Source organism: Procambarus clarkii, chromosome 14 (assembly GCF_040958095.1).
Source record: "Procambarus clarkii isolate CNS0578487 chromosome 14, FALCON_Pclarkii_2.0, whole genome shotgun sequence".
NCBI lineage: Eukaryota > Metazoa > Arthropoda > Malacostraca > Decapoda > Cambaridae > Procambarus > Procambarus clarkii.
In genome coordinates, this window is record NC_091163.1 from 43,728,872 (window position 1) to 43,756,843 (window position 27,972).

The following is a 27,972-nucleotide window of genomic DNA, read 5'->3' on the forward strand; positions in this document are numbered from 1 at the left end:
GACGTGTACAATCACGGGGGCATAGTGAAGGGCCACCCAAATACCCTAACGTGGACAAATTGCCAAATAAGGAAGACCGCACCTCCAAGGAAGCAAAAAAAAAAACGCAAGAGTACAGCATCACCAAAGGAACAGAACACAGCCCCTACGTAGGTAGGCAAGCTGGGCAGTATCTTGCGTCCCAACCTGCAAGACAACACTACTTCCTACCCAAGGCCAAACAAAGGCCACAAAAACCACAGCTGGCCGCAAGGGCGGGGCAAAAACTGAGCAGCAAGAACTCCTACGGATGTGGAATCCTGAAAGCTCTATGGAAGATAACCCCTAGAACTCATGGGTAGTACTTACAGGGCAAATAGGAAAGGGAGCCTTAACCCTTAACCATTAAACTGTTCAACACGTCATATGACGTGTTGAGTAACTTATGCAAAAGTGCATATCACGTCATATGACATTTTGGAGTACTACACAAGATTTAAACGACCCGCAGATACACGGGGTTCACATCACCTTCCTCTTGGCTTTTGTAAACAGGCGACATTAAAAAAAAAATATCATGGGCAATATTCCCGGGAGTAAGGGGCCTCGGTACTGAGTAAGTCACCAAGGCTGGCGCATGCACCATGAGCTCACAGCACTGCTGTTCAGCTTGTGACCACAGCATCGCCTAAAAATGTAAAAAATATATGTAACTGGTATTATTTAGCGATGATAGTATTACAGAAGACCCCTGACTGTGATAATAATGACCAGGATTCTGATAATAGCAGGATTGTTGTGATAATTTGTGCTGTGCTGTGGGAGGAGTAATGTTGAGGGAGGGAGGGCTGTAGTGTCGTCTGCCGAATCTGTGTGATCACCTGTTGCTGTCTGCACTTACTATACCAGCTTAGTGGTTTGCTATAGTGAACAAAACATGCAGATACTTACATATAATGTCTGTATATAGTGAAAAAAAAAAAAACAGTATGGTGGGAGGAGAATGTTGGCAAGTCAGGTGAGGTGAGGGAGGGAGTGGTGGCCAATGACTGGCTGGCTAGCTGGTGTACCGGCCACTCCTTGCTGCTTTTAGACTCATCATACCAACTTAGTGCTTCGTTATGGTGAACACAAATGTAGATACTTATTACACTATATATACACGTTATATATAACAGCAAAAGGGGTGTTGGGAGAAGCCCTAGTACACTAATTACACCTAGCCACCACACCACAAACAGCAGCCCCAGTACACTAATTACACCTAGCCACCACACCACAAACAGCAGACCCTAGTACACTAATTACACCTAGCCACCACACCACAAACAGCAGCCCCAGTACACGAATTACACCTAGCCACCACACCACAAACAGCAGACCCAAGTACACTAATTACACCTAGCCACCACACCACAAACAGCAGACCCAAGTACACTAATTACACCTAGCCACCACACCACAAACAGCAGACCCTAGTACACTAATTACACCTAGCCACCACACCACAAACAGCAGATACACCACCAAGGTACAAATACTGCCAAAGAATGAGGTCAGAGTCGATGACCACCCAGGAGAGCATCAGCCAACGAACTGGGGTCATGAGCTCCCCCTTCCCACTCCCGAGGAGGCGAGGGCTGCGTGGACAAGTGGCATGGCGGCGGTGTATGACAATTGACAATTGTTTGTTTGCTTGTTTCTATAGATAGGGGGAGTTCTGCCTCACTGTTTGGGCTTCGGTTGCAATTTTTCTTACCATGTGGGGTTTGTTTTGTTATGCCTACCTTTCTGCGTGCTAACTCCGGTCGATGGCAGACATGGAATGCCCCCAAATACATGGGGTTTCCATAGGCCATTGCTCCCTTTGCCTTTCTGAGGAGGCCAGGTTCTGGCTCATGGTCCTCGGTAGGATGAACTCCAATTGACTGATGACTCCGGACTAATATGCACATATCAGTCCGATAGCTCCAGGGAGCCGGATGACTATACACAGAAAAAAATATTACAGTATTTTATTCACCGATACAAATTATATTATATTAACATAATTTCTTTATATTAATTATTCTAGAACAGAGTTAATATTTCTGGCAAACGTATCCCAGAGCAGAGCTAACATTTCTGACAGGGTTAAACATATTCCAAAGCTGGGCTAACATTTCTGACATACAGTGACACCTCGGCTTACAAATGCCCCTATTTACAAACTTTTCAGGTTAAGAGCCCAATTTCTTCAGAAAATTCGAATCGGGTTACGGGCTTTGCATCGGGAAACGAGTTTGTTGATACGTGTATGACCAATCTAGCGCACGGTGGCACAGCGGTCGTGCCTCAGTTTACCAGTGGCTCCCGCCTAGTGACAATCCCGCCCAAATTCTTTGTAAAGAATTTCAGTGTTTTTTTTATTTTTGGGTATTTGAACATAAAAGTAAGTATTATATATCTTCGCATGGGTCCCAAGAAAGTCAGTGGTAAGGTTCAACCTAAGAAAATAGTTGTATGTAGAGGCAGTAGAGGATGTCCCTTCCTCATTAAGAAAGTGTGTGAAGTATGGGAAGAACTGCAAAGTTTTGTTAAAAAAAACTCACCCAGATAAAGCTGTAGCAGGCCGTTGCATTGACCTTTTAACCACTGAACTGCACAACGCGCCTGCAGGCGCTCGACGGGGGGTGGGTGGGGGGGGGGGGGGGAGGGGGGTCAACGCGTCTCTAGGATCTTATATTTTTAGCGTATGATTCAAAACTCCCTCCCGCGGCTACGTGGGGTTCACATCATCTTCCTCAGGGCTCTTGTAAACATACGCCATTAAAAAAAAAATTGTGAGCAACATTCCTGGTTGTGAGAGCCTCAGTACTGAGTGAGCAACCAAGGCTGGCACACACAGCATGAGCTCACAGCATTGCTGTTCAGCTTGTGACCACAGCATTGCCTAATAATATCAAAATATACAGTATATGTGACTGGTATTATTTAGCCATGATAGTATTACAGAAGAGCCTGAGCGTAATAATGACTGTGTACAATGATCAAATCAGTGAATCAATGCTGTTCACGATGTTCACAGCGCTAACCACAGCACCACAGCATTATTTCGTCCATCTAGGAATCTTCAAACGACTTCTTATGTTCCTTTACAAAATAAACTTGTGGTCAATTATTCATTTACAGGATTTAGTGTCTAGCATTGTGATAATAGCAAGATTGTGGTGATAATTAGCGTTGTGCTTAGTATTGTGGGAGGAGGAATTTTGGTGAGGGAGGGAGGGAATAGAGGTAGCCTCACTGTGTGGCAGCCACTCTTGTTTTGCTCAACATACTAGCTTAGTGGTGCGCTATGGTGAACACATATGTACATGGGTAAACAATCTTTGGACAACACCCACCAGTGGGACTCGAACCCAGAAAGCACAACTACCTTCCAGTAGCTGGCATAACTAGTATGCTTTAACCCACTACGCCATCAGACCTTACAAAAGAAGTAGATAGTTCGAGATATATATCTCAAACATCTCTACCTCCCGAAGGCACCAGATGAGTGAGGGGTCAGTCTGCATTTTTCGTCAAGCCACTGTCAATGTGAGAGAACTCGTGTCCAGCTTATAAGCCTATACTTGCATAAACCACAAGTGAAGATAAACAATCTTTGGACAACACCCACCAGTGGGACTCGAACCCAGAAAGCACAACTACCTTCCAGTAGCTGGCATAACTAGTATGCTTTAACCCACTACGCCATCAGACCTTACAAAAGAAGTAGATAGTTCGAGATATATATCTCAAACATCTCTACCTCCCGAAGGCACCAGATGAGTGAGGGGTCAGTCTGCATTTTTCGTCAAGCCACTGTCAATGTGAGAGAACTCGTGTCCAGCTTATAAGCCTATACTTGCATAAACCACAAGTGAAGATAAACAATCTTTGGACAACACCCACCAGTGGGACTCGAACCCAGAAAGCACAACTACCTTCCAGTAGCTGGCATAACTAGTATGCTTTAACCCACTACGCCATCAGACCTTACAAAAGAAGTAGATAGTTCGAGATATATATCTCAAACATCTCTACCTCCCGAAGGCACCAGATGAGTGAGGGGTCAGTCTGCATTTTTCGTCAAGCCACTGTCAATGTGAGAGAACTCGTGTCCAGCTTATAAGCCTATACTTGCATAAACCACAAGTGAAGATAAACAATCTTTGGACAACACCCACCAGTGGGACTCGAACCCAGAAAGCACAACTACCTTCCAGTAGCTGGCATAACTAGTATGCTTTAACCCACTACGCCATCAGACCTTACAAAAGAAGTAGATAGTTCGAGATATATATCTCAAACATCTCTACCTCCCGAAGGCACCAGATGAGTGAGGGGTCAGTCTGCATTTTTCGTCAAGCCACTGTCAATGTGAGAGAACTCGTGTCCAGCTTATAAGCCTATACTTGCATAAACCACAAGTGAAGATAAACAATCTTTGGACAACACCCACCAGTGGGACTCGAACCCAGAAAGCACAACTACCTTCCAGTAGCTGGCATAACTAGTATGCTTTAACCCACTATAGGCTTATAAGCTGGACACGAGTTCTCTCACATTGACAGTGGCTTGACGAAAAATGCAGACTGACCCCTCACTCATCTGGTGCCTTCGGGAGGTAGAGATGTTTGAGATATATATCTCGAACTATCTACTTCTTTTGTAAGGTCTGATGGCGTAGTGGGTTAAAGCATACTAGTTATGCCAGCTACTGGAAGGTAGTTGTGCTTTCTGGGTTCGAGTCCCACTGGTGGGTGTTGTCCAAAGATTGTTTATCTTCACTTGTGGTTTATGCAAGTATAGGCTTATAAGCTGGACACGAGTTCTCTCACATTGACAGTGGCTTGACGAAAAATGCAGACTGACCCCTCACTCATCTGGTGCCTTCGGGAGGTAGAGATGTTTGAGATATATATCTCGAACTATCTACTTCTTTTGTAAGGTCTGATGGCGTAGTGGGTTAAAGCATACTAGTTATGCCAGCTACTGGAAGGTAGTTGTGCTTTCTGGGTTCGAGTCCCACTGGTGGGTGTTGTCCAAAGATTGTTTATCTTCACTTGTGGTTTATGCAAGTATAGGCTTATGTACATGGGTATATACAATGTGTGCATATAGTGTAATAACAGCAACAGGAGTATGTTGGGAGGAGCCATTTTGGTGAGGGAGTTGGCATTGTACTCATAGCGTCGTCGTCTGCTGTGTGACAATTGTCAATTGTCATGTAGTGTATGGCGGCCACTGTGCTGTTTCGACACAATACCAGCTTAGTTGTATAGTTATGGTGAACAAAACATGTAGATAGGTATACATAACATGTGTAAATAGTGTAATAAAAACAATAACAGTATGGTGGGAGGAGGAATGATGGTGAGTGTGATGTTGGAGGAGTGAGGGAGGACCGGCTGGGTGTGGCAGCTCACACTCTCGGAGTTCTGAGTGTGTTGATGGTGAGTGAATATAGTGTGTGACAGTGTTCAGTGTGTAAATATAAATAAATGAACATGAAACATTGGATATATGAGCAATATATGTGAACACATGTGTGATGCATGTAACAGTGTCTTGGGATAGTACGGATGTTCTACTACCATAAAATTGTGTACGTGTTAATTATACATAGGATTGGCAAGAAAAAACAAAACAAATGTATTTGGAACTGTGCAAAAAATGAACAAAAATATATTTGTGGCAACTGGCGCATCTTGAACCTGGCGGGTGACCCCCAATTGATGATGTTACAGGCCATTTTGAGGATCCCATTGAGGCCAAAGTAAATACAATTTTGAGTTTATTTTTACATTTCTGTAATCAGGGAAGAGTTTTTAACAGATTAAAAATAAATACAAAATTCACGAGCATTTATTTCCTACGCACGGTGCCATATTTGGAGGCCGAACAGCCCAGTGCTTACATGACAATGTGATGTCTTACTACAGACAAGTGTTAAAATGTAGAGAAAAACAAGTGTATTTAGACAGATTCTTAGTAAGACAAGCAAGCTGTGAGCCAAAAGCAGGTCCTAGTAGAATGCAAGCAAAACATGCCAGAGAGTGTGTACCCCAGAGAAGTCGACAAGAGTTATCAGTATAGGTAATAACTTGTACATTAGTACTGAAGATTTTGGTGAATTAGGTATAAAATTTACTTTGAAGTAAATTTTTTGGGGCGTCTGGAACGGATTAATTCAATTTCCATTATTTCTTACGGGGAAAATTTGTTTCAGTTTACTAATATTCGGCTTACGAGCCGTCTCTGGGAATGGATTAAATTCGTAAGCTGAGGTACCACTGTACTAACATATCCCAGAGGAGGGCTAATATTTATGAAAAGATTAAAATATCCCAGAAGCAGGCTACCATTTCTGATAAATTAACATATCCCAAAGCTGGATTAATATGTTTAACAAACTAACATATACCTGAGTTGGGTTAACATTCAAACAAACATCCCAGAGCTGGGTTAATATTCTGACAAACATCCCAGGGCTGGGTTAATATGCTGACAAACGGCCCAGAGCTGGGTTAATATTCTGACAAACGGCCCAGAGCTGGGTTAATATTTTGACAAACATCCCAGATCTGGATTAACACTATCGGTCACCGGGCAGGCGCGCGGTAAACTTAGGGGTCATGTACCGAGCGAGCGTGCGGTGACACCTAAATGTGTATACTCGTTTCAACTTTCTCACCTTAATTAATTCTCGTGCTACGTTGCTCGTTTTGGTATCATTGTGTTCGCAATTAAATTCCCTACAGGTGTGTATAAATATAATGTCCAAAAGCCTGGCATGACTCCCAACAGCAAAGCCTAAAATCGGCAAAAGTTACCCGTGAGTGCACAAAATCAGTAACATGTGCATACTCGTTCCATTTTTCTCACCTTAATTCTCGTGCTACGTCGCTCATTTTGGTATCATTGTGTTCGCAATTAAATTCCCTACAGATGTGTATGAATATAATGTACAAAAGCCTGGAGTGCCTCCCCGCAGAAAAACCTAAAGTTACCCGTGAACGAGCACCAATTTGTACACTGCAACCTAATGTGTATACTCGTTCAATTTGATAACATCAAATTTCGTGTTACGTCTTTCATTTTGGTATCAAATTGTTTGCGACGTAAAGGCGCGCATTTTAAAACTAGTCCCAACATAATAGCGTAATAAATAGAATTTTAAAAAATATTTTAAAATTTTGACCAAAAGCCTATTTATAATCATATAAGCGTTCGCACATCAAGTTCCATGTTACATCTTTCATTTTGGAATCAAATTGTGCGCATTCTAAAGGCGCTTATTTTGATACTATCCCGAGGTCGATTGGATAAAAAAACCAGCGTTGAATGTAATGAAACGCCATTTTCTGGGTGAGTCCCGGAGGCTCCCCGGAGCTATCCATGGCTGATATGGATACCCTAACTATTTTGCATCAGTCGATGCGGGTGGAGTTCTAGGCCTACCGGGGACCACGAGCCAGAACCTGGCTCCCTCAGAGAGGCACGGGGAGCAATGGCCCATAGAATTGAACATGTGATTTGGAGCATTCTATATCTGCCATCGACCGGGACAGGCACCCAGAAAGGTAAGCACCACAAAACAATCCCCAATTCTGGTTAACAACAAAAATCGACAAACGAGTGGACAGAACTCCCCCAGGAAAACGAACTAACAAACATGACATCACACGAGCCGCGCCGCATGTCTGCGCAACTCCCCCCTCCCCGGGAGGGGGAAGGGGGAGCCCCAGACCCCCGCGCCGGCGATCCCCGCCCCAGTTCTGAGGCTGGATATCAAAACCGTGAAAAAAAACGCCGACCGGAGGGCGGGAGGGTACCGGGGAGCCTCCGGGACTCACCCAGAAAATGGCGTTTTATTACATTCAACGCTGGATTTCTGGGGGGAGCCCCTACGGCTCCCCGGAGCTACTTCACCAAAGACTACCTAAGAAAACAAGGGGACATACCCGGGAGGTGGTCGGTGAACCACACCTCAACACTAAGTCGAGATAACCCAAGGACCCCTCCGGAAAGCAGCAGGCACACAGCAGGCACACAGAACGGCTGCAGACGAAGAGACTTATGACCACGACCACAGGAGCCAAAAACCACTGCGCCTGAGAAGAGCATGAAGCTCTGCCACACGACCCCCAGAGGCCAATGCCAACATAAAAAGAGAGCCGAGGCAAAGCAAACCTGAACCGAAGAAGCCACAACAACCAAGGAGAAGAAAAACAGGAGAGCACCCGGTCCAAAGACCAGAACGGCACAGGCAGTGCATGAGCAGGCCGGAGGTGAAACAACGCACGAGACAGCCTGTGAAACGGCGCAGAAGGAACATCGATACTGAAAGCTAGCAGCAGAAACCAAGGTGCCAGACCCAGGAATGGCCCCAAGCGCCTCTACATCCTCCGCAAGCCAATCCTATGACAGTCCCAGGAGGGAAAAGAAAATGCAGGACCAAAACCAAAATGCCACAAGCGTGCAAGTCCACCGCCACAAGTGCAGCCGACAGGGAAGGAACCCGCATAAGGAGCCGCCCCGCACCAACATCCCGCAGAAGGGCAGGAGCGAAAAGACTCATTAAGAGAAGCAAAATTGCCCCCAGGAAAACAAGTAGCGCCGAGACAGCGCAAAGAGAAGAGATATGCACAAAAGAACAAGAAGGCCAAACACCCAGAAGCTGCCAGGAATAGGACCCACAAGCTCTAGAAAGGACCAGAGGGAAGTAGCAAAACCGTCCCGAACCTTCGAGAACAAAAAGAAGCAAACACAAAGGACGAAGGCACAAAAACCCCGTCGCACCCGAACCAAAAGTCATGCAGAAACCCCAAGAAGAGGGGGACATGACGGAAAAGGCCCATCCCAGAAAAAAGGGGCGAGGGGCGAAGATTGTAGAAAAGCACCCACCGACAGGACGGAAACAACGGGCACAATGGACAAGGAAACCGAGCCCAGGGAGGGGCCGACGACCACAAAGCACGTGCAGAGAGGGGGAACGGAAAAACCCCACACCACAAAACCGCAAGCCCCCGCCCAGAGGGGTAGAAATACCCTGGCGGGGACCAACGGGGCCTAAGGCCCCTCACGTGAGTCCAACCCCAGCCCCGGAAACCCACCCTGCAGGACCCGGGGCCAAGCTGTCCCCTCAAAGCCCCAGCGTCAAGAAAAACCCCGGGGCAGCCGGGAAAAACACTAAGGAAGGGAGCCCACTAGGCTCTGGAACTTGAACCGAAACCGGAGGATAGGCGAGGGGCGAGATGAAGACCCAAGCTCATCCCCAGCCAGCACAATGAGGCGAGGACAAGACAGAGAATCCAAGGAACATGGAAAAACCAGGCCCGGCACAGCAAGACCAGCAAGGAAGGAGGGCCCCAGAGGGAGCACGGAAGGGCCGAACATAATGCCACAACCAACCCCCGACACACAGCTGCAGTACCAAAACCGCTGCAAAACGTCACCACACTCCCCGAGGAAGCGACAGAAGATTGATAAATCATACATAAGTGGCACACAAGGGGACACAGGCGGAAACCGAGCACCCAACTGAGCCACAGGGACGGTAGAAGAAATGTGTGCAGTGTAACAGGCAATCGAAGGAACACATTAGGCAGTCCAACTTGGCCTGACCCCATACACAGCCCCAAGAGCAGAGACGAGAGCGCCCATGAAGCACAGAATCAACTCGACAGGCAAACGACAGGGGAGAGGTGGAACCAAAGAGCTAGAACCCAATCCTGCAAGCACAAGGAGGCGAGCACAAAACACCCTCGACACAGGAAAACGTACCACCGAACAGGCACCCCCACCATTGCACTGCGGAACAAGGTGGAGGTGGGGCCCCGAACTCAAGCAAGGTTAAACAATCAAGAGGAGAGAGGCAGGAGGAGTACAGGCAGGAGCCACCTCGGAAGGGACAAGAGGCTACCCGCAGACACCCGTGAACCGAGGAAGGAATCAGGTGGAGAGAACAAGAGCTGCCCAGTATGGGCTAATAGCCCTGCAGTAGGCACCTCGGGTGGTACGGTCCACATTCTCAAGGACGTATGTACACCCATTCCTACTTCCAAAAACAAAAACAGCGTCAGGACGAAGGAGACGCCAAACCGCACCAACTCACCTGCAGAACATAGGCGCTGAAGGCCCATGACGCAAGCTTTCGAGTCCGTAGCCGCCGGAGGCGGCCAGGGCGCCCATGCTGGAGAGGAGGGGAGTGGCGAAAGAGGCTCCCCACCCTAGAACGCAGGGAAAAATCACGTGACTTCCCCACAGAGGCACCCCAGAACACCCCCAAAGCAACGGGGAAAGGATTGGATTAAGAAAAGAGAGAGAGGCGAAGCCCCCCCCCCCCCCCCCCGAGAGAAAATGGATGCAGAACACGTGTGCACACCGCCCGGAACCAAAACTAACTCCCATTGCACATGCGCAGGACACGAAAAAAATAAGTAGCCCAACAAGGTGAGAAGTAGCCCAACCAGTCGAGAAGTAGCCCAACAAGGCGAGAAGTAGCCCAACCGGCGACAAGCAGCCCAAACTGCAACAAGGAGCCCAAAACGGCTACAAGGAGCCCAAAACGGCTACAAGGAGCCCAAAACGGCTACAACGAGCCCAAAACGGCTACAAGGAGCCCAAAACGGCTACAAGGAGCCCAAACGGCTACAAGGAGCCCAAAACGGCTACAAGGAGCCCAAAACGGCTACAAGGAGCCCAAAACGGCTACAAGGAGCCCAAACGGCTACAAGGAGCCCAAACGGCTAGAAGGAGCCCGAACGGCTAGAAGGAGCCCAACCTATCCAGAACAGAACGAACCAGTATGGAGGCAAACTCCGGGACACTCAGGAGGCAAGCCGCAAAGGCCAACCGCACCGCAGACGAAGAGATGCGGTTAGCCGAAAACCTCCGAAAGACGGAACCGAAGAAACCACAGGGACACGGAACCGAACCCGGGGAGGAGCAAGACCCAAGCCCAAATCGTAAGCAGAGGGGGGAAAGAAAACCCCACTCCTCGCAACAGTAAGCCCCGCTCAGAAGGACGGAAATCCAGGCGGGGCGCAATGGAGCCCAAGGACCCCAAGGCCGCTCCTCCCCAACCCCAGGAGCCTCTACACCAGGCCCCGGGGCCAAGTCGACCTCCAAAGCCCCGGCCCCACAAGAAAAAGCCGGGGCAGCCGAGAGAGCTGGAAGAGAAGGGGCCCACTGGTCAGACCCCGGAGCATCGCCGGAGGAACAGACTCGAATGTCTCCGCAGCTACCCGGGACGGGGCAACCCCCGAAACTGCCCAAGTCTCAGAACCTCTAACCCCCGCCCCGACCCCGAAGCCTGCAGATGCAATAGGGGCCGGAAGCAGGAGGGGGAAAAACAAGGGGGCCGTGGAAGAACCAAGGCCGAAGCGACCAAAACCCCCAAGTCTGGGTCCCTACACAAGCGGGGCAGCATCGGGGCGTCCGGGGAAGCGACAAACCTGAGCGCATTGCAACATCCTACCCAGCAACGCGCAAGCTACCTGCACCCATGGGAATTCATCAGCAGACTGGGTGAATGGAGTCACGAACAACCAAAAAAGCTCGCAGGACTCAGGGTCGAATGTGTCACCGACCCAACAATGCAGCATGATGGAGGCAAAAACAAGGAGAGTCACCCTGAGACAAAGGGACAGAGCAACCCTCAACTCGCACAAAGCGAGAGGGGACGCAAGGGTCTCCACTATCGGACCCGAGAGCACCAGCGGGGTTTTCCAGGGCCCCTAGACTGGGTCTGCTAAGGGTTATCCCAGGCACCGCACTGCTAACCGGCGCCCCAAACTACCAAGCAAACTGCTAAAGCTGAACCCACGGGATGTGTCCACCCGTGAGGGCGAAGCAGGGGGTGCCACCACACAAACGAACCTAATATAAGGGGGGGGGGGGCAGACCCCCCCCCCTTATATTACACACAAGGCAGACCCCCTACCAGGCAAAAACAAATATAAAAGAAAAACCACACAAGTGGACAACGTACCCAGAGGGAACAGAGCCGGCCGCTGTCATAGGTGAAAACTAGCTACGCAGTACCCTGCGCCCCACCAGTGCTATAACTACCACTTACCCCAAGGGAAACAAGGGAGTAAAACCCCCAAACACTCGGGGCGGCCAAACGCCAAGCAGCGAAAAGCCAACAGAGGTAGACCCAAGGTGACTTGTGGAAGGCAACCCCAAGCCCCAAGGGCGGTACTTACAGGGCACTCAGGGAAGGTGACCCTAAGCACATGCAGCCCGAGTACCTGAGAATACTACTCCCAGCTCACACGACCACCATAAGAGCAGCACTGAAAACAAGTCACAGCACTGAGACAAGACTGGAGCTGGAGCCACACGACCGTGCATTATCCCATCAGCCGAGGAACTGGGGCGGGGATCGCCGGCGCGGGGGTCTGGGGCTCCCCCTTCCCCCTCCCGGGGAGGGGGGAGCTGCGCAGACATGCGGCACGGCTCGTGTGACGTCATGCTTGTTAGTTTGTTTTCCTGGGGGAGTTCTGTCCACTCGTTTGTCGATTTTTGTTGTTAACCAGAATAGGGGTTTGTTTTGTGGCGCTTACCTTTCTGGGTGCCTGTCCCGGTCGATGGCAGATATAGAATGCTCCAAATCACATGTGCATTTCTATGGGCCATTGCTCCCCGTGCCTCTCTGAGGGGGCCAGGTTCTGGCTCGTGGTCCCCGGTAGGCCTAGAACTCCAACCACATTGACTGATGCAAAATAGTTAGGGTATCCATATCGGCCATGGATAGCTCTGTGGAGCCGTAGGGGCTTTCCCCAGAAAATGAGTCTGCCCACGGCTGTGGGGCATGCTGGGAATTTTTTTCAAACTGGTGGATGCTCATTGGAAGCCTCAGTCCTCCATCTTGTACCCAAGTTTTGAATCCTACAATATATCTACGAGTGCATTAAGGGGTTATGCGCACCCCCGATTGAGTGCATTAAGGCACTATGTGCAGTTCAGAGGGTTAATACACTCAACATAACTAGTTAATATCACCATGATTAATACACTCACCATCACTGGGTGATAACAATAATACACTCACCATCACTGGGTGATAACAATAATACACTCACCATCACTGGGTGATAATAATACACTCACCATCACTGGGTGATAACAATAATACACTCACCATCACTGGGTGATAACAATAATACACTCACCATCACTGGGTGATAACAATAATACACTCACCATCACTGGGTGATAACAATAATACACTCACCATCACTGGGTGATAACAATAATACACTCACCATCACTGGGTGATAACAATAATACACTCACCATCACAGGGTAATGACACCATGATTAATACACTTAAAGGATAATATTCAGAGGTTGAAAATGGGAAATAGATTCACGGAAGATGAAAAGGAAATGTGTGAAACACTAAATGAAAAGTTCCAAAGTGTGTTTGTACAAAATGAAATCTTTAGGGAACCAGATACAATAAGAATTCCAGAGAACAACATAGAACACATAGAGGTGTCTAGAGACGAAGTGGAAAAAATGCTCAAGGAGCTCGGTAAGAACAAAGCAGCTGGCCCAGATGGCGTTTCACCATGGGTTCTGAGAGAATGTGCATCTGAGCTCAGCATTCCACTTCACCTGATCTTTCAGGCATCCCTGTGTACAGGAATCGTAGCAGACGGGTGGAAACAGGCTAACATAGTTCCAATCTACAAAAGTGGCAGCAGGGAAGACCCCCTCAATTATAGACCTGTATCATTGACAAGTGTAATAGTGAAAGTATTGGAAAAAATAATCAAAACTAAATGGGTAGAACACCTAGAGAGAAATGATATAATATCAGAAAGACAGTATGGTTTTCGATCTGGAAGATCCTGTGTATCGAATTTACTCAGTTTCTATGATCGAGCCACAGAGATATTACAGGAAAGAGATGGTTGGGTTGACTGCATCTATCTGGACCTAAAAAAGGCTTTCGACAGAGTTCCACATAAGAGGTTGTTCTGGAAACTGGAAAATATTGGAGGGGTGACAGGTAAGCTTCTATCATGGATGAAAAATTTTCTGACTGATAGAAAAATGAGGGCAGTAATCAGAGGCAATGTATCAGAATGGAGAAATGTCACAAGTGGAGTACCACAGGGTTCAGTTCTTGCACCAGTGATGTTTATTGTGTACATAAATGATCTACCAGTTGGTATACAGAATTATATGAACATGTTTGCTGATGATGCTAAGATAATAGGAAGGATAAGAAATTTAGATGACTGTCATGCCCTTCAAGAAGACCTGGACAAAATAAGTATATGGAGCACCACTTGGCAAATGGAATTTAATGTTAATAAATGTCATGTTATGGAATGTGGAATAGGAGAACATAGACCCCACACAACCTATATATTATGTGAGAAATCTTTAAAGAATTCTGATAAAGAAAGAGATCTAGGAGTGGTTCTAGATAGAAAACTATCACCTGAGGACCACATAAAGAATATTGTGCAAGGAGCCTATGCTATGCTTTTTAACTTCAGAATTGCATTTAAATACATGGATGGCGATATACTAAAGAAATTGTTCATGACTTTTGTTAGGCCAAAGCTAGAATATGCAGCTGTTGTGTGGTGCCCATATCTTAAGAAGCACATCAACAAACTGGAAAAGGTGCAAAGACATGCTACTAAGTGGCTCCCAGAACTGAAGGGCAAGAGCTACGAGGAGAGGTTTGAAGCATTAAATATGCCAAAACTAGAAGACAGAAGAAAAAGAGGTGATATGATCACTACATACAAAATAGTTACAGGAATTGATAAAATCGACAGGGAAGACTTCCTGAGACCTGGAATTTCAAGAACAAGAGGTCATAGATTTAAACTAGCTAAACACAGATGCCGAAGAAATATAAGAAAATTCACCTTCGCAAATAGAGTGGTAGACGGTTGGAACAAGTTAAGTGAGAAGGTGGTGGAGGCCAAGACCGTCAGTAGTTTCAAAGCGTTATATGACAAAGAGTGCTGGGAAGACGGGACACCACGAGCGTAGCTCTCATCCTGTAACTACACTTAGGTAATTACACTTAGGTAATTACTTGCTAGCACTGGTTAATAACACCATGATTAATACACTCGCCATCACTGGTTAATGACAACACCATGATTAATACATTCACCATTACTGGTTAATGACAACACCATGATTAATACATTCACCATTACTGGTTAATGACATCAAGATTAATACTCACCATCATTAGTTAATAACATTATAATAAATACACTCACCATCACTAGTTATTGAAAGCATAATAAATACAGTCATTATCACTAGTTACTGTAAACATCATGATTAATATGCTCACCATAACTGGTTAATGACATCAACATGACACACACACTCACCTCTTGTACAGTAAGAATAAAATTGTCCTTACCATCATTAATGGGCAGAAGTTGTGTTTGCTATCGTCCTTGGTAGCCGAGCAGAGACTGGAAGCCGTATTACCTATTAGGCGAAATAAAACATTTAAGGTTTCTATAACTAAATTTTCCCATCAAAACATAAGAAATGTTTAGAAAAATGTAATAATTTTGTTTATGTATTATGCTAAGAGCAGGTTCTATATTGGTACGGAGTACCAGAAGCATCAAGAGTAAGTATGGGCCAATAGGCCCTTTGCAGTTACTGTACTTCCATTCTTCCCTCTCATTTATCCAATTAATACCCAATGTTCCGTGTTCTGTCTTGTGTTGGTCAAAAGTTTGTTCACCCTCATACAAAACTGTTGCAACATATCACCTCACCCAAATGTGAGTATATAAGACAAGCTGTTTAATTAGGCATGTATTATGTTTCGGATCCTCATTTTTACCGTACCCGAGTACCTGAAATTTATCACTGTTAAACATCATGTTATTTTCTGCTACTCAATCGAAAACTTTGTTGACATCTGCTTGTAGTTTTTCAATGTCTTCAGCAGAGGTAATTTTCATGCTGATTTTTGTGTCATCTGCAAAGGACGACACGAAGCTGTGACATGTATTTTTGTCTATATCAGATATGAGAATAAGGAACAGTAGCAGTGCAAGGACTGTACCTTGAGGTACAGAGCTTTTAACATCGCTTGGACTCGATTTTATCTGACTGACTGTTACTCTTTGTGTTCTGTTCGACAGGAAATTGAGTATCCAGCGTCCTACTTTTCCAGTTATTCTCATTGATCAGAGACTTCTTTTAACAATATAAGAAGAGAAAATAATTGTTTGGAAAGAATTTATTTTCTGTGCACCAAGGGGTTGTCATATTTTAATGCAGAACAGTACAGTGGTTAAACAAAACATGCTGTTCGATTAGACCATTTCAGCAGCCCATTATCCATTTCAGTAATTTTCCTTGTATTCCCAGCTCAGCAAGCTGTTCTAGCATGATTTCCCTGTTTGCTGTATCAAAAGCTGCTGCTAGGTTGATGAAGACGGCTTGAGGGGAAGCTTCAATATGAGCGAAGTAGTCAGGAAAACAGTGTTGTGTACTGAGCCTCAGGCATAAATCCAAACAGTTGGGGAGACAGGTGCCCCTGTATACGATACGTGAGTCGGTTAAGGACAATGTGTTCAAGCACTTTACAAACACATGATGTTAGAGATATGGGCCTATAATTATCTGAGTGTGGTTTGGGGATATGAACAATAACACTCTTTGTCCAAGCATCAGGTAATACTCATTCACTGTCTACTGCAATTCGTGCACAACCACACAGTTCTTGTACTTATTTAGAGTATGAGAATATTTGGGCGACGAGTCAGAGGAAGGTGACTCTTTTTCTGCTTTTAATGAGGTGGATTCAGAACATAGTGTTACCATGCCTGTCGCTAGTGCCAGTGGTGTTACCAAGCGAGATTTTGTCGCATCAGCAGCGTCTCACCCAGCCAAGCGCCGCCGCATGGCACCACATGAGGAACCAAGACCCTCATGTTCACGTGATATTACCTCATGTTCACATAGCACCCGTACTTTGCATAGACAGGCTTCAGCTCCTGGTACATGGTGTGCAACGATTCTTCGCCGTCGTGCCGGTGTTTCGTCTCGCAGGACACAAGGTGTACTTGTGTGGAGTGATGGTATTACAAACCTTTTCCCTGATACTGGCAAGGACGTGTGTGAAATAGACTATTTTACAGCATTTAATGATGAGACGCTCATGGAATATATTGTACACCAAACGAACCTTCATGCAGCTTATCTCATTTAAAAAATATAACAGAATTTTCACGATTACAGCATTGGAAAAACACCACTGTAGGTGAAATGTATTTATTTTTGGCACTATGTATGTTGATGAAACATTGTGTAAAACATATTATCTTAGATTATTTGAGCAAAGACCAGACTGTTCCAACACCTTAGTTCGGGAAATATATGTCCCAAGACAGGTTTCAGATACTCCTCAGGTGTCTTCATTTTGCAAGTAATGTAATGAAGACCGGACAGAGATTGATAGACTTTGGAGAGTCAGGCATATTATGAATGAAGTGATTGCAAAGTACAGATATTTCAACGTACCAGCACAGAAGCTGGTGATTGACGAATCCCTTGTGCTTTTCAAAGGACGTGTTGGGTTCAGGCAGTATATTCCCTCCAAACGCAACAGATTTGGATTGAAATTCGTTGTTCTTTGTGACTGTGAAACAGGATATGTGTTACACATGATTCTGTATTCAATTAGCAATGTAGACATTCCCGGTAACGACCAACATGGTTTCTCAGGTAGTGTGGTAAAGTCACTGATGGCACCATGGATGAACAAGGGCCACATTTTATACACAGATAACTACTATACAAGTCCCTTGCTAGGTAAGTTCTTGATTGAAAATAGATCTGGAGTGTGTGGCACAGTAAAGCCAAGAAGACGAGAAATGCCAGTGTTTGACAATAATCTTGAAGTTGGTGACTGCCAGCTAAGAAAAAGTGATCAAATACTCTCAGTTAGGTGGAAAGACGAGAGAAGTGAACTTGCTGACAACCGTTCATGATGGTACAATGGTAAACAGTGGCAAGGTGAACCGAGTAACAAAACAACCAGTATATAAGCCAGATTGTCTTCTTGACTATAATATCAACATGCGTTTGGTTGATAAACTTGACATGATGGTGGGCGCTGTCGAGTGTGTTAGGAAAACATTGAAGTGGATGAGAAAAGTGTTTTTCCATCTGGTTGACGTAAGCATGCTGAACAGCTAAAATATGTATCTGGTGAAAACTGGACGTAAACCAAGTTTACGTTCGTTTGGTTTTACACTTGTGACAAAGTTACTAACAAAGTTTGGCAAAGAAATTCCTGGCATACAAAGACCCCATCATGAACCCAGTGTTGCAACATGCTGCTACACCCAGGCTCACTTACACGGAGGCCTTTTAAGCACACAGACTAAAACATTTGCCACCAGCAGGAAAGCGTGCATATAGATCAACGTGATTGCATAGTTTGTAGAACAAAAAAAAAAAAAGAGAGACCACAGAAACGTAAACTAGTGCAAATATGGTGTGAAGTGTGTGCAGTCCCGTTGTGCGCTGTCAACTGCTTCAACGACTACCACTATCTCCAAGACTTCTAAATGTGCAATGATGTTGCAAAAACCTGTAAATAGTGAGTGGATGTGTGTAAATATAATAATGAAAAATGTGAATACATACATGCGTAATTGAAAACATTTGTGTGTGCATTATTGTGACACTATTAATCAGGTGTATACTTAATGTATGCAAGTTGCATTATAATTCAACATCAAGTAATATTATATGCAACACAATAAGTGAAAAAGTAGAGTTGAGTATAGTCTTTACTTAGCCAGGTCTCTGTTAAAATAATAAATGATAGTTTAGTACCTAATGCTGTGAGTAGTGCATTTATATCATCAAATTTTTTACCAAGTGATCTGACATTTTGGTTGAAAACTGATAGGCAAGTGTTATTTTGGAGGTTTTTTTTTTTTGTGCAAAGTTTTGTGTGTAATAGGTGCAGTAGTGATGATCAATATGGTGGTTATTGTAGATGTGTGAGAGCAGATTTAGTTGAGGATCAATATCAGCTTGCATGTAGATGCAATGGAGTCAAGATACAATAAGGCAAGCAATTACACAACAGTAAAATACTATATCTGCTGTAAATATCAAATAACTATAACAAAAACACACACAAAAAACCAGCGTTGAATGTAATGAAACGCCATTTTCTGGGCGAGTCCCGGAGGCTCCCCGGAGCTATCCAGGCTGAATGGATATGTATAACTTTCTGGCATCAAAGTGCTAGGAGTTCTTGCCTACCGGGGACCACGAGCCAGAACCTGGCCCCCTCAGAGAGGCACGAGGAGCAATGGCCTATAGAAACCCCCTTGTGATTGGGAGCATTCTATGTCTGCCATCGACCGGGACAGGCGCCTCAAACCAAACCCCTATTCTGGTGAAATTATTGCTACCGAAAGCCGAACGAGTGGACAGAACTCCCCAAATAAAATTATCAAACTAGCATGAAGTCATCACGTCGCCGCGCCACCGTCTGCGCAACCCCCCCTCCCCGAGAGGGGGAAGGGGGAGCCCCAGACCCTCCACGCCGGCGATCCAACTGGCAGTTCTTAGGCTGGATGTCAAAATATGCGAAAAATGCCGCCGACCGAAGGTAGGGAGGGATGCTGGGGAGCCTCCGGGACTCACTCAGAAAATGGCGTTTCATTACATTCAACGCTGGTTTTCTGGGGGGGAGCCTCGTCGGCTCCCCGGAGCTACCTCACCAAAGATAAGTAAAACAGGGAAGGAACCGGGAGGCGGATACCACATGTCCTAACTGAACAACCAAAACCAGTGACAAAACAAAGACCAAAACAAGAAAAAAAAAAAAAGACCACCCAGGCCAACGACCAGGATGGCCCCAAAACTCAAGTGCAGGCCAGAGGGGAACAATGCCCAGGACAGCAAGTGGAATGGAGCAGAAGGAACCACAACACTGAACACAAGCAGGAACAGCTCTGCCAGCACCACCCAACATGAGGTGACAGGACAATCCCAGACGATGGTCCCAGAACAACCCCGAAGGGAAGACAAGCCAACCCTATCAAAGACCGAAGGACCCTTCGCAATGATAGGAAAACCACACACCGCCCCCGAGACGAAACACACAGGTGGGAGACCAATAACATGGAACCTGTTTTTAGATTCGCAAAATGCGAATCTAAAAACAGCGACCCCGCAACCCAAAGGAGCATCATAACCAGCTCCGGCAGGGAAGAATGAGACACGCATTCCCGAGGCATCCAAGAGGAGAACTACCGAGGACGAGAACTGCAGGAAAGCAAACACACCCGGTCCGGAAAAGGAACAAAGAAAAACCGAAACCAGGACCGGAACCCAGCAAACCCGGTTCCAAGAAAAGGAACCAGGAAAGCAGGAGCAGCAGACCGAAAAGTCCACAACCCCTCCCCCCCCACAGACAGCGCAACCCGAAGCCTGCAGAAAACCACACAGAAATCGCAGGAACTCAGTACCAAAACGGAACACCGGAGAAGTCCAAAAGCAGGACGTGGAACATGGACAGAGGCCCACCGGAGCACCAAACAGGATAATCAAGAAGCACTGACCCAGACACACAAAAAAGTGTAGCATGGGGGGAGGAAAAACGGAAATAAGTAAGGAAACCACGAATACGGCCCAAGGAGCGGCCGGGAAGTAACGCACACGACCAACCACAAAATGTGTAGAGGAGCGCGTACATACCTGAGGGACCTTACGGACAGCAGGGTGCAGTCAGGCACCGAAGATAGGCAAGGAAAGTGTCCAGACAGGGAAAAGAGCCAGGGGTCGACAACGAAAACAAAAGCACCAAAATGCGGGGCAGAGCCCCACAAGACAACAAAGAACAAAAGATGGACAAAAAAGGCACTAAAGACACATGCAAGGTGACCAAACACCCCAGTCAGGAACCATCAACGCAATCTCGCCAAGCGGGGAAGAGTAAACAAGGATGGAACAGTGAACAAGAGTGGGGGAGTGAGTAGAGTATCCCAAGAAGAAGCTCGCTCCAAATGCATGAGCCTAACTAGAGAAGCAAAGCTCTCCAAAGTACCCACGATGGAACTCAAACCGTTCTGTACATCCAAGGAAAAGTCCTGCCAACCTGTGGAGAACTGTGAGGCGGCGTCCAAGCATATAACCAGCAGAGTAGCGAATAATAACTAGACTACCTGCAAGTGTGGTCTAGAACAGACATGCGAGACACCGTACCGACACGCAGAGCGCCCAACCCGCACCATTGGCCGCCAAAATATCACCTGCAACTACTGAATACGCAACAAAAGATAAGTAGTTCCTTAGTGTAAGCTTTTATTGACCAATCCCCACGAAACAATAGAAACTGGGATAGTGGCACACGTCACCCTTGCGGCACATTGTGGGCACGAAACGACGGGCATAAAAGGGATAAGCGCAGAATCAGGAAAGACCGGAGGAATGACCTGCACTGTAATAGCCCCGGTGACGTGCGGAACCTATTACCACGTAACGTGGTGGTGGGGCCCCACGATTGGTGCAAGGGCGGGTTGGACATGTATGTGAGTGGGAATGGATGGTAAGAAACAGTAGCTGCCTCGCACGGGCCAATAGGCCCTCCGCAGGTCCACTGTACTTATGTCCGTATGTTTGTACGCACAAGGGGACACAGGAGGTAGTGAGCACCCAAAGGAGCCACAGACACTAAAAAGAACCTGATTAATGTCAGGGGAAAGGAAGCGAAAAGCACCAAAAAGCCATGTGGAGGAGGCAGACACCACCCACAGGAGAAAACGTGAAGACAGAGCTCAAAAGGCTCAGGAAACTGCACAAACGTCAACTGACAGGAGAAGCGGGGCCCAAGAGCCAGAGCCAACCCCCACAAGCACAACTAAGCAAGCACCCCACCAAAAGTGAGAACCAGCACTAGGCCGACAGAAGTGCCAGATAAGACAACCTCACCTGCAGAGCAGACACAAGACCGTGCCACAACACAGGCGAGCCAAGTAACATACCAGGAGCAGCACTAAAGGTGTGCCCGAAAGCCATGCATACTCGAGGCAGTAGGCATAGTATGTACCGTTACCTGAATAAAATGCGAAGTTGAAGGAGAAATACAGCCAGAGGTGCGCGCCCTGCAGAAGACGAAGCAGTACAGAGGAAGAACAAAGTGACACCCCCAGATATAAATCCAAAACACCCTCAGCACCCAGAGGGGCACGACTGGAGGGAGAAACGAGCAAGAAGCCGTAGAAAACCACAAGAAACGACACGAACACACGAGCATACCGCCCGTAAACAAAACGCACACCGCAGCCCCAGCACACGAGGTACGAAACGCACCACCTGTCCACCGGGAGGCGTGGCTCGTACACCAGGAGGATACACAAATCGTACACACAACGTACAGACATCGTACAAACACCAGGAAGGCGTGCGGAATGAAGACAAAGAACGACGAAACTGGAAGTAGAGATGACACGAAAACAAAACAAGGCGAAAACGAAGCAAAAGAAAACAGATGATGGAAGGGAACCAACAAGGTCGACAAAAGACCCGATGGAAACCACATCGAAAATCAACAGACGTTCCAATAATATTGGAAGGTACGAAGAGACTTGCGAACCAACGAGAACCACGACAAGCATCCCTAACCAAGGAACATGCAGGGACAACGATACGAAGCGGTTTAGGCACTATGTACTAGGTCAATATAGAAATCCATCAATGTTTGTTTCACACCTTGTATGGATGTACCTTACCTGAACACCTTTTTTTTTTTTTTTGTGAACAGCATCGCAACGTAAGAGCGAAAAGGGTAAGGAAAAGGGGGTGAAACACACCCCCAGGAACGACGGGACCGACGAACCCAAAGGAACATGGAACCGGACCCAGGGAGGGGTATACCCGAAAACAACAGGAACACAGAGGGAAGGAACAACCCCACTGAGGAACTGCCAGCCCCACACTAAAGGTACAAAGACCCAAGAGGGGCAAACGGGTCCGAGGCCCCCCAGGCAACCCCTCCCTAACCCCGGGAACCTCTACGGCATGACCCAGGGGCAAGTCGCACCCCCAAAGCCCCAGCTTAACAAGGAAAAGCTGGGGCAGCCGTGCAAACACTAATGAAGGGCGCCCACTGGTCAGACCCATACGGCACGGCTGGAGGAACCGACTCGAATGCCTCCGCCGCCACCCCGGAAGAGGAAAACCCCCGAGACCGCCCGAGTCTCAACCCAACCAGACCCCGCCCCAACCCCGAAACCCACCTATGGTTCGGAGCAGGAAGCAAGGGAGGAAGTGAGTAGAACAGAAGGGGAGGAACAAGAAGCGGAAGGAGCCAGAGCCAAAGCGACCCCCACCCCCAAGTCCAGACCCCAACCACCAAACTGGGGCAGCCTCGGGGCATCCGGGGCCGCAAACCAAGAGCGTTGCAGCAACCTACACCCAGCAAGCAACGCCGCAGCCGCCTGCACCCGATTATCAAGACCAGTGGCCTGGGTGAAGGAGAGCGCGTACCGACAACAATCATTGGACGACTCCTGGTCACAAGAACAAGGACCCAAATGGCAGCATGGCGGAGGCACAACCGGTGAGTGTCACCCTGAGACAAGGGGACAGATCAACCGTCAAACTCGCAGGACGCGAGGGGGACTCCGGGGACACACCTAGAGAACCACGGAGCCCCCGTGGGGTTTCCCAGGGCCCTTAGCCTTTGGTACACGCTAAGGGAAGCCCAGGCAGGGTACCGCGAACCGGCGCCCAAATCTACCAACAAACCGTTAAAGCTGAACCCCGGGACGTGTCCACTCACAGGGGCCAAGCGGGGAGTACCGCAAACAGAAGAATTCAAAAGAAATTCATCTAGAACAGGAAAGGGGGACCATAGTAAAGGCAGACCCGCACCAGGCAAAAACAAAAGAAAAACTCCGCAAGAGGACAACGTACCCAGGCGGAACAGAGCCGGCCGCTGTTAATGGTGAAAACTAGCTGTGCAGTACCCCGCGCCCCTGCCAGTGACGAAAACTACCACCTACCCAGAGACAAACCAGGGCAACAAAACCCCAGCCGACTCCAAGGGCGGCCCAGTACCGAGCAGTAAAGGGCACAGCGGAGATAGAACCCAAGGCGACTTGTGGAAGGTGGCCCCAAGCCCCAAGGGCAGTATACAGGGCACCTAGGGAAGATAGCCCTAGGCACATGCAGCCCGAGTACCGTGGAATATTACTCCTGGCTCACACCCCACTGGTAGAGACAGTCCACACCACAAGGCACAGAACTGAAACAAAAACCGGAGCCAGAGGCACTCGACCAGCCAGTAATACCATCAGCCAAGAACTGCCAGTTGGATCGCCAGCGTGGAGGGTCTGGGGCTCCCCCTTCCCCCTCTCAGGGAAGGGGGGTTGCGCAGACGGTGGCGCAGCGACGTGATGACGTCATGCTAGTTTGATAATTTTGTTTGGGGAGTTCTGTCCACTCGTTCGGCTTTTGGTAGCAATAATTTCACCAGAATAGGGGTTTGGTTTGAGGCGCCTGTCCCGGTCGATGGCAGACATAGAATGCTCCCAATCACAAGGGGGTTTCTATAGGCCATTGCTCCTCGTGCCTCTCTGAGGGGGCCAGGTTCTGGCTCGTGGTCCCCGGTAGGCAAGAACTCCTAGCACTTTGACTGATGCCAGAGAGTTATACATATCCATTCAGCCTGGATAGCTCCGGGGAGCCGACGGGGCTCCCCCCCAGAAAAGTAAAATAAAGATCACTGTAGTTAAGACAAGAAGGATACATAAGTAAAAAAAATCAATAAAGATTGACAAGAATAATGTTCAATAAGAATATGGAATTAATAAAGACAAAAAAATTACAAGGTTAATCTTAATTAATTAATACTGACTTAAATAGTCATAAAGTAATATAATCTTAATGATAATTAACTATAATTAGCTTAGTTATGATCCAATAATTAATATAAATTAATGTATTGTATGTACTAGCTCTATCTTTAAATCTAACAGAATGTTTGTACTGTAACTCTGCAACTTTGTATGTACTGTTCCTAAATAAATTATTATTATTATTATTATTATTATTATTATTAAATATGAACTCAATTAATTAAATCCAATAAATGACTAATATAAATCAAAATACCATTAAATTTAAAGATAACAGAGTAAGATAATACATTTGAGTAAGATTTTACTAAGATACTGAGGTAGATGCTTACATAAGTACATGGAGACTTTACTGAGAAGTTAGGAACTTTTATGGATGAGAGAGCATTATTTAACCAATAGAGTGAAAGACAGCACCTTGGACAAGGTTAGGCCAGGTTAGGCTCAGACACTCATGAGATATTTTCAGTATTGACATTGGAAAGATTCTGGTTTTCAGATATGCCACAGTCATTAAAGGTCAGTAGTTGTTGATCACACTTTATTTCATATCTTCTTCCTGCTCTTTCCTTCTTTACAATGATCGTTCCATTCCTAGTGTAGCACTGCTTAATAACATCTGGGTTTTGTTTGCGAATTCTCACCTTGTAGTTCCTCTGGTAGATCCGCAGAGCTAATGATCAGAGAGTCGTGAAGTTGTTGTTGTTCTAAGGCGTCTTCAGAGGCCGCCTGGTGCATCTGGAGATTTATTTGTTTTTCCAGCTTTTGAAGGATGTCGCTTTATCCTGGTTGCATTTCCCCTGGTCATAATCTTGTTTATTTGCTCCATTGTGTCACTTGTTACAACTTGTAAGCTGTGAATTGCTTGATTGTTGGTCGTCGAAGATTTAAGGAGGCGGACATTGTTTGTTGTTGATGGGAGACCGTGGCTTGGAGGGCCTCAATTGCTTCCAATTGCTGGAGCACTAGATTGTGTAGTTTCTTCAGCCATGGGTTGTCCCGCAATGGTTTGAAATTTATACAGGGAGGCATAGATTGAGTGAATTCCACAGCTTGGGTTTTGAGTTGAGTCGTTGGCAGCAGCTGGGAGAGAGGGTTGGTAACGCCAGGTGCTGTGTTTACCAACACTGGCGATGATCCCAGTGTTGCCGTTGTTTCATTTGGGTCTCTTGGTAACAAGTTGAATGGGCGAGAGGCACCTCTACCTTGCTTGTTGCCAAGTTTGGACATGTTTACGGTGGTACAGTAGATACTTGGTAATGTTTACAGAGGTAGATACATGGAGATTGGTAGTGGAGGTGGGTTAAGCATATAGTGTACGCCTGGCAGCAGGGTCATAAATAAACATGCACAATGAAAATTTGTTATTTATGGTTGATTACTGTTGAAGTTTCCTGTGAGTTATGGCATATTAAGTTTCCATGCACTTATCTCTTGCTAGACAGCAGTTAGGCAATGTAGTGTTGGGTGGAGACAAAATTAACCCTAATTTTCTGCCACAGTGTCAGTGTCTCCTGCCTGCATTCCCACAGTTATCTGGAAGAGGAAAGTATACAACCCTCTTCCCCACCCTTCCTTATGAAGGAATAGAGATATGAAGAAACCCCAGAACTGGTTGATACCTGGTTGATGGGGTTCTGGGAGTTCTTCTACTCCCTAAGCCCGGCCCGAGACCAGGCTTGACTTGTGAGAGTTTGGTCCACTAGGCTGTTGCTTGCAGCAGGCCCACATATCCACCACAGCCCGGTTGGTCCAGCACTCCTTGGAGAAAATGATCTAGTTTTCTCTTGAAGGTGTCCACGGTTGTTCCGGCAATATTTCTTATGCTCGCTGGGAGGATGTTGAACAACCGTGGACCTCTGATGTTTATACAGTGTTCTCTGATTGTGCCTATGGCACCCCTGCTCTTCATTGGTTCTATTCTGCATTTTCTTCCAAAATGAAGAATCTTCATTTTGAATCAAAATTAAAATCTTCCAAAAAAACTGAAGACAAAACTCACGAGAAAAACACAGAAACCACAATGGTACCCCCAGCACCAGGCCAGGCACCACGATAGGACCCCAGCACTGGGCCAGGCACCACGATGGGACCCCAGCACCGGGCCAGGCACCATGATGGGACCCCAGCACCGGGCCAGGCACCATGATGGGACCCCAACACCGGGCCAGGCACCATGATGGGACCCCAGCACTGGGCCAGGCACCATGATGGGACCCCAACACCGGGCCAGGCACCATGATAGGACCCCAACACCGGGCCAGGCCCCATGATGGGACCCCAGCACTGGGCCAGGCACCATGATGGGACCCCAGCACTGGGCCAGGCACCATGATGGGACCCCAGCACTGAGCCAGGCACCACGATGGGACCCCAACACCGGGCCAGGCACCATGATAGGACCCCAGCACTGGGCCAGGCACCATGATGGGACCCCAACACCGGGCCAGGCACCATGATAGGACCCCAACACCGGGCCAGGCACCATGATAGGACCCCAACACCGGGCCAGGCACCACGATGGGACCCCAGCACTGGGCCAGGCACCACGATGGGACCCCAACACCGGGCCAGGCACCATGATAGGACCCCAACACTGGGCCAGGAACCACGATAGGACCCCAGCACTGGGCCGGGCACCACGATGGGACCTCAACACCGGGCCAGGCACCATGATAGGACCCCAACACCGGGCCAGGCACCACGATGGGACCCCAACACCGGGCCAGGCACCACGATGGGACCTCAACACCGGGCAAGGCACCATGATGGGACCCCAGCACTGGGCCAGGCACCATGATGGGACCCCAGCACTGGGCCAGGCACCACGATGGGACCCCAACACCGGGCTAGGCACCATGATAGGACCCCAGCACTGGGCCAGGCACCACGATGGGACCCCAGCACCGGGCCAGGCACCATGATGGGACCCCAGCACTGGGCCAGGCACCTGAGCCAGGCCATCTACCCAAAATGGGATGAGACACAAAACTCCAGAAACCTGCTGCGAGCCATACCCAATTGTCTGAGTGTCAAACAAGAAAGCCCCTGAACC

At 47.4% G+C, this 27,972-nt stretch overlaps 1 protein-coding gene across 1 annotated transcript in view; it reads right to left on the reverse strand.

The window, feature by feature from the left end:
- LOC138364815 (tripartite motif-containing protein 3-like) overlaps nt 1-25,655 on the reverse strand; it is a 47,604-nt gene extending 21,949 nt beyond the window's left edge. The window contains exons 1-2 of the mRNA XM_069324798.1: nt 25,562-25,655; nt 15,425-15,495 (exon numbers count right to left, since the gene is read on the reverse strand). Coding sequence (XP_069180899.1) covers nt 15,425-15,495; nt 25,562-25,655 — 165 coding nt within the window. The remainder of the gene's footprint in view (nt 1-15,424; nt 15,496-25,561) is intronic.
- Between the last annotated feature and the right edge of the window lie 2,317 nt (nt 25,656-27,972).